We start from the raw sequence: 7,283 nt of genomic DNA, 5'->3' as shown, positions 1-7,283 counted from the left end.
AAGTCCATATAAATAGTGATGGAATTAGCAGTGTATTTGTGAATAAATCCCTTCGGTAACTGCTGATAGTACTTTGTCATCCTCCAGGACATCTTGGCAGCAGTGTCTGTATTTGTAGTGTTAGTGGTGTCCTGTTTTGCTGCCTTGAAAAGGCCACTCGTGTGTCTGTGCATATGCTGTGAGACTGATCCAGAGCTCTGCACAGGGTGTGTTGCTCTGAAGCTCCCCAGAGGACCTGTCTAACATAACTGGTTGTCTATCTCCTTTCCCCTTAGGTCCCATAAGTGAAAGAAGATGGGGTCTGGCTGCGTAAAAGTCACCAAATACTTCCTCTTCCTCTTCAATCTCCTGTTCCTTGTAAGTATTGTGGGCATCTGTGGAGTAGAAGGGAAGGGCTGGGCCAAAATTAGCTGGAAGGTGTTTGATTTTCTGGATATTGGCCCAGTGTGTTCAATAAATGAAATGACCACAGTTTTGGAAGGAGGAAGGGTATCCCTGAAGCTGAGGGATGTCAGAACTCTGTGTGTGTCTCTGGAATGCTGAGCAGCTCTGCTCCCACTCCCTGCCTGCAGTCTTCAATGCACACAGCTCCCTGTCTGCAGCAGGGAGGGAAAGCAGGTGTTGTGGGTCCTTTCTGCAGGGAGGGTAGTTGTAACTGCTTTCTCTGGCACATCTGGACCAGCAGCTGAGCTAGCTCTGAGCAGCAAAGCTACAAAACCTGCCAGGTAATGGCAGTGCCCTCCTAAATAGGCCAGGTAGGCTTCAAAGAGCAACTCTAATTTTGTTTGAGTCCCAACAGCTGGTTTTGATTTTTCACAAGAGGAATTAGTCCGAGTGCCCTGTTTGAAATGGAGTTGGGAGGTGGGGGAGACTGGGACAGGCTCATCTGGAGAAATGAAACAGCCCACTGGATGCAGTCATCTTCAAGTGTGAGGCTCTGCAAAAGATGAAACAGAGTCAGTCTGGGAGGGCCATGTGCATTCCTGAGCTTCACATCCTTTTGGTAGACTGAAATATGGTGTGTTCTGTGGGTGATGATGACACTGTGGGTGATGCCTACCTGTGCTGGAGTGGTGTAGTAAGGAAGCACAAAATTTCAGCTTTTCACATGTCAGCAAGAAAATAGCCTGTCTGATATTGTTACCCTTTGTGCAACGTGAGAAGGAAGGGTCAGGCTGGGAGAGCAGGGAGGGAAATGGGGTGTGATAAGGTGAGCACTGCTTTCTGGTCTCTGTCCCTGCACACAGCTTCGCTCTTCCTTCCTGCATAGCTGCACGATGCTGCTCGCCCATGGGGTGAACTTGAGGCACGTCTGGCACTGGTTTCTCTCAGCTTATCATGCTTGCTCTTTCCTCTCTTGAGAGTAGTTAGCTGTGGTTTCGGGGCCCAAAGTCAAGGGTGCTTGAAGTATCCCTGGGGAAGGTTCTTGGAAGGGAGGGAGGGGAGAGGAGAGGTTTTTGAAGTGCCACTAGATCTTTCAGAGTATGATTTAGTCCACTTTAAAGGTAAGAAAAATCCAGCTGAGTCCAGGCCTGACCTATTAGTGCAGGACTCCTCTGAAGATTTTAGTATCCAGGCTCTCTCTTCTCATGAAGAGGTGATGCATTTTAAGCAGCATATAACAACCAGTCTGCCCTAGGAAGCAGAGCTGTGTTTGTTAAGGCAGTGATTGAGTCTATTGGAGCCCAGTACCTGGGCACTGTTTCGTTTTCCTTTATGCCTGAACCTCAGTCCAAGTTCCTTAGCTAATCTCTGTACAGAGAAAGTTCTCCAAGACAGCCACCCTAGCATTCTCACACGAGGAAAGGGGAAGGATGACAGCCTGAAATACTACAGTGCCTTACAACACTCTCACTATTTTTGCTGGATGCTGTTAATGATCCTTGTGGTGTCTGTATTCCACATTGCCTTCCCCCTTCTCTGCTGAGCCAAGCATGACTGTGGGCAGCCTGCAGGGGTACATGCACTCTCAGGGGGCAGAGTTGAACTACTCTGTTGGGCTGACCCACATCTGCACTGCACTTTCCTGTATTTTACAAGCCTGGGAGAGTGGCAGGCACTGAATCCCTTGCTGGGTCCTGGGGAGGCTTGAGCACTCCTACCTGGATGGCAAGTGATGAGATGCAGCTGTTCTGTCTTGTGCACAACCTGCTCCAAACCAGCCCCTCCGGGACAGCACCCAGCACCCCTCTCTCTTGTGAAAGCTGATCTGATGCACTGAGCTGGGCCTGGAGAGTGAGAGTTTTAAGGCAGGATGTGAGCAGGTCTGTGCTGCCTGAAGGGAGAAGCTGCTTTACATGAGCTGTTTCAGCCTGCCATGCAGCACAGGCACCGTCTTCCCCGACAAATGGAGGTCTCCAAAGCCACTGTGCTCTGACAGGAAGCTTGATACTTTTCTGGAGTGAAGATTTTGAACATGCTTCTGTCTTCAGTGATGGCAGATGCTGAGGAAGGTGGCATCATTACCCTCCTGCTGTCATAGGAAGTAGTTGACATGAGAGGTGTTTCTGTTATGGTTGTTCAAGGTCTGAATTGGGGAGGAGAGTATGGTGATTCCTGAGTTTATACTATGTATATATAGTGCAGCAATGCTAATCTAGCAGAGAAACTGCTTGTGTTGAGTTGCTGTGAGCTCTCAGCAAAGACAGGTTTGGCATACCTCATGCTGGGTTTGGCTGAGGAGAGTGCTCCACCAAATGTGGATGTAGTGCTGGTGGTGGAGCCCTGTGTCTGCTCTGGGCCTTGGGCTGAGCCTCTGTGACTGCACCCTGTGCAGGCCTGTCCTTGCTTTCTGAAGCATGTTCTCCAGCCTTGCTTGGAGGCGACGACTGGAGTCTTTAAGAGACATGCTGGTGACTCTTTTAGAGCATTTCTGTATAAACTAGCATTTCTGGACAGCTCCATGCTGGTGACTCTTTTAGAGCATTTCTCTATAAACTAGCATTTCTCGACAGCTCGAGGTCTGTGAGAAGGTCACTTGCTGTAGCTGAAGTACTTAGTGGTATTTCACAGTCTTAGAGCCTCATCTTAGGGAAGGGTTTGACTTGCTTTGATAAAAGGGAAGACGGTTACTTGGACTGCTTGCCTGCTTTCTAGAAAAGGTACCAAAACCATAAATTTGGAGTATAATATTAGTTTCTCCAGTCAAAACTTAACCCATCTCTACCTTCATGACTAGCAGACATGTATGTGCTTTTCCTTAAAGGGAGAACAGCTCTGTGAGACAAGTTCAACAGTCTCTGGAAACTGTTTCAAACATACAGCTGCCTGTGCTACTTCTAATCCTTCTCTAAGTGCAGCAGAAGGCTACTACCTAAAGCGAAGCCTGGAGTTTAAGAGCCTTTCTGTTGGCTCCTCTACCAGGCTCAGTGTTCATGCAGTCTGAGTGTGGTGGAAAGCAGTGCTGGGGGAGGACAGCTGGGAACTCCAAGCTGCTCTTCCCAGAAAGGTGGTTCAGTTCCGTCACATCTTAGTTCTTCCAAGCCTTTCAATGCCTTGAGAGAGCTGCATCCTTCTGGTTTGAGTGTGGAACCTCCACCCCTCAGGGAGGAGAGGTGTTCCCCACTTCGGGATGTTACAGCAGTGGAGCAAAGGAGTTAAACTCCATGGAAAGCAGTTGTGATTTCTCCTCTGGAGGGTCTGAAGCCAAGCCAGTGACAGAAGCAGCCTCATTATGCAGTGCAACCTCCTGAAGATGCCGAGCAGAGATACTGTCCTGCTAGGAGATAAATATACTCTTGTTAACAGGACAGTATTTTCGTCCTGTGGCTGTTGACTCCCTGCCTTCCCCTTGTAGCGTTTTCCACAGCAGCTCCTGGCAAACACAAGCTGTGGACTAGAGCAAAGATCAGAGTGCAAACAGGCCTGGGGTAGTCTGAGCACCTCATCACAAATAACTTCCCTGGAACTCTGCTCAGGAGCTGGCTGTGTTTTGTCAGCAGCAGCAAAATGTAGGTGACATTTCAGGGTCATTAAACCAAAAGATGTCACACACAGCCCGGTTCACGTCTTTGTTAAGACAAATATTTATTAGGATTAGAGTTTCAGTGTGAGGCTGCCTCAAACTGTCAGTTTGGCCGTTCGTAGTACTACCAAATTTGAGAGGAATTTTTAGGTGTCACAGCTGTTGCATGTTCAAGGAGTCTTTCTGGCCTGATCAGCAGATTGAGCGTTGTGGGTGCAGCATGTTGGGACACGAGGCAAGGGGGAATTCTTTTTGTCTGGGATACGACAGCTACTGCTTTCTGAAGCTGAGTCAGGCTTCTTCACCCATCTTCATAGGTGGGAACTTGCTTGGTGACTTTCTAATCCTGTCCCCAGAGCTAACAGTGTGTTGTGCCCTTTGCCAAGCCAGGAAAGCTTGCAAGCAGCTTAGTTCAGACTGTTGCTTTATCTTTGCTCAGAAAAGCTTCTTTGTACGAGGAGCTGAAGCATAGTGTAAACTTTCAAAATGTGGAGCCAGTGCCTGTCTATAGAGCCCACTCTGCCTGCTTGCTTCAGGTGGTGGTTTGGCATTTTCTTTGCCTCCCAAGTATCAGAACGTTCTCTAATGAATTTGCAATCTCTCCTCAGCCCTGTTGGTTTATTTCACTTTATCCTGTCTTGAAGTCAGACTGATGTAATGCAGTTCATGTCCTTTGGAAGCATCTCACTTGCAATTCTTGTCCTTCCCTTGTTTCTTCAAAGTCTATTTTAGATCTTTGCATAAGTGGTTTCCAGTCTTTGCCACCCCTAGTTGGCTGAACAGCACAAGTTTTAGCTTCCTATCAAACGTGCAGACCTCGAGGCTCCTCAGCACGGTTAAGTTATTGTGGGTAGAACAGTGCTCTTAGCCTAATTGAGAAGTCAGGGTCATCTACACAGAAACACCTCACAGTGTGGTATAAAATGTGGTGATACCTGCAAGCTAAAACAGATCATGCTTCCCCCCCCTTCAAGGCGTGATGGGAAAACTGTGCGTCACCTATCTTCTCAGTTCCATACCTGGATTCAGCTGAGTCCTCACAGGGGTGTTTTGCTCCACTAATCTTTGCCCTAGATAAGACTGGTGAGCAAAGCAGAGGCCATGGCTGATGTTTCAGTAACTCTTGGCTCTGTGGGGGCTAAGATGTGTTGGCTTGAGCAGAGGAGGTGTTCTGGCATAAAGTAGGGGCCGAGCCAAAATGCCCCAGCTTGGCAAGGGAACCTGCATGCAGTGAATGCTGCTGGGTTTGTATATGTGGGTTGAGGCCATAACATTATAGCAGAGCCTGACAGACCAAAGATATGCCTCCTGGAAGGCTTCCTGCTGCCAGATGCCTAATCCTTTGCCAACTGGCTCCCAGGCTGGGCCCATAGAGTCACGGGTTTCTGGAGTTAAAAAAACCCTCTAACATCATATGCCTTTGTCCTTCCTCAGTTCTTCACAGAAGAAATGCACTTACCTTTTGCTTCTGACAACAATGTTCTAGCAGCAGGACGTCTCTTCCTCAGACTGTTTTGAAGGATCCTCCTATACAATATCATGTCCTATTAAAACACTGTGTGAAGGACTGCCAAGGAGAACTTGGGGCTCCTGTGCAGCTGGCTGAGGAATTCTTCCTAGAGTCGTGCTAATCCTGTTTGCTCTGGGAGGAGTACCATGGGGGAGATGGGTGGAAACAGCAAAGGAGGGACTGTTTATGTTCTGGAAGTATGGATAATGGTGCCTGCCTCCTCTTGTTTGTCTTAGCTCATAAATCTGCTATGTATGTTTTGTTCCTGCTCTTTCAGATCCTGGGTGCTGTGATCCTGGGCTTTGGGATATGGATTCTGGCCGACAAAACCAGTTTCATTGCGGTTCTACGTAAGTCTGTGTTTCCTCACCTTCATTCTTCTTCTGAATTGGCTCTAGTCCAGGTCTGGACTTGGCCGTGGTGTGGGCTAGGCATGGCAATGCTGCTGTGCATGGTCCATGGCCTGAGCAGTAATGTGGTGTACAGCAAGATGGGGCTCTTACCAGGGACAGGGTGAAAGGGAGCAACCTTGGAGACACAGCATTCCTCCTAGTTTTGTGGGTTGTCACACCAGGGTCACACTGAGTGAGACCATTGCCTCTTCACCCCAAAGTTCATATTAAACATGGACACTGGGATTTCATCCTCTTTTCACTGCACGTTCTGTTTTTCCACATCAGCTTCATGTCCAAAGACCCCCAATGCCTTGATGTAGTTTTGCTGTGTGAGTCCTCCATGCTTTCAGTGCTTGCTGTCTGTAATGATCCATATCAGTTTGACTGTTCTAAATGCCAAAGAAAGTAAGCACCTGGTTTTATTGATGCTTCATGTACATTGAAAGTAGACAGTATGTTTGTTCCTAAGCAGTAAAGGATGTAAATTTGAGGGGTGATGGAAGGTCTGGGTCTGTGAAGTCTCTAGTGCTTTGACTTCTAAAACATACTTGAATAGAAAAGCTTCATGAGACTTACCCTGGACATCAGAGGTGTTCTGTGTTGTGTGAGGTGCTAGCTTGCACTTCCTGTAAAGTCAGCCAAGGACTTGATTTGAGTCTTAACAGAGGGTCTGCTTTCTGCAACCACCAAAAACCAGCTGGGGACTGTAAGTGGACTTTGACCAAATGAGTAGCTCAGCTCCATCTTCCACAAGCTGTGCTTCCTTTGCACTTTTTCCTTGAGGAGGCTTCAAACAACTTTTCTGCTTGGTGTGTCTGGTTACTCCGGGTTCGCTGAATCTGGCACGAGTGTCAGATGCTGCAGGAGTGCTGCCTGCACACTGCATGTAGCCTCAGGGAATGGGCAGTAATTCAGAGCCCTGTTCCCAGCTACACTGATTTGGCAAAGGGCTTTATCCCCCAGGTCCTGCTGAGCACTCTGGCCTGGCTTTGGAAGGTGCTGGTAGGACACAACACTCTGCTAATGCCACACACAGAGACACTGCTGCGTGCTCTGTTTCTGGCTGTCCCATCTGGCTTCTTGCTGCAGTGCCAGAAGGTCAAGAAGCAAACAAGGGATGTCGGTTAATGAAGTCAGGGCATGAGCAGAAATGAACTTTTAGTACATACAGCCTGAAAGGAGCTTATTGGGGCCTGGCTATGTGCAGTACCACTCACAGTCTGAGGTGTGCTTGGTACCAGTGGGTCTGCAGCTTTCCCTCAGGTTCAAGAGTGTCACAGCCACTTGTGGAGGTAGATGTCCTTGGACTGGCTTCTTCCCATTTTACTTGGAATCTCTGCAAACAGAGCATTTAAGGATTTAGTTTCCTTCCTGGAGATTTCCAGCATCAGCTCTTTCTCCCTGCCCCCTCACT

General features: G+C 48.2%; 1 protein-coding gene across 1 annotated transcript in view; it reads left to right on the top strand.

Annotated features, from left to right (window-relative positions):
* The first annotated feature begins 275 nt into the window (after window positions 1-275).
* The window catches only part of CD82 (CD82 molecule), a 19,074-nt gene continuing 12,066 nt past the window's right edge, over window positions 276-7,283 (top strand). The window contains exons 1-2 of the mRNA XM_009076917.1: window positions 276-357; window positions 5,752-5,824. Coding sequence (XP_009075165.1) covers window positions 295-357; window positions 5,752-5,824 — 136 coding nt within the window. The 5' untranslated portion in view covers window positions 276-294. The remainder of the gene's footprint in view (window positions 358-5,751; window positions 5,825-7,283) is intronic.

The sequence above is a fragment of the Acanthisitta chloris genome, unplaced genomic scaffold (assembly GCF_000695815.1).
Source record: "Acanthisitta chloris isolate BGI_N310 unplaced genomic scaffold, ASM69581v1 scaffold4016, whole genome shotgun sequence".
In the NCBI taxonomy this organism is placed as follows: Eukaryota; Metazoa; Chordata; class Aves; order Passeriformes; family Acanthisittidae; genus Acanthisitta; species Acanthisitta chloris.
Note: the sequence above shows the minus strand (reverse complement) of the source record. Positions and strands in the feature narration are given on the sequence as shown.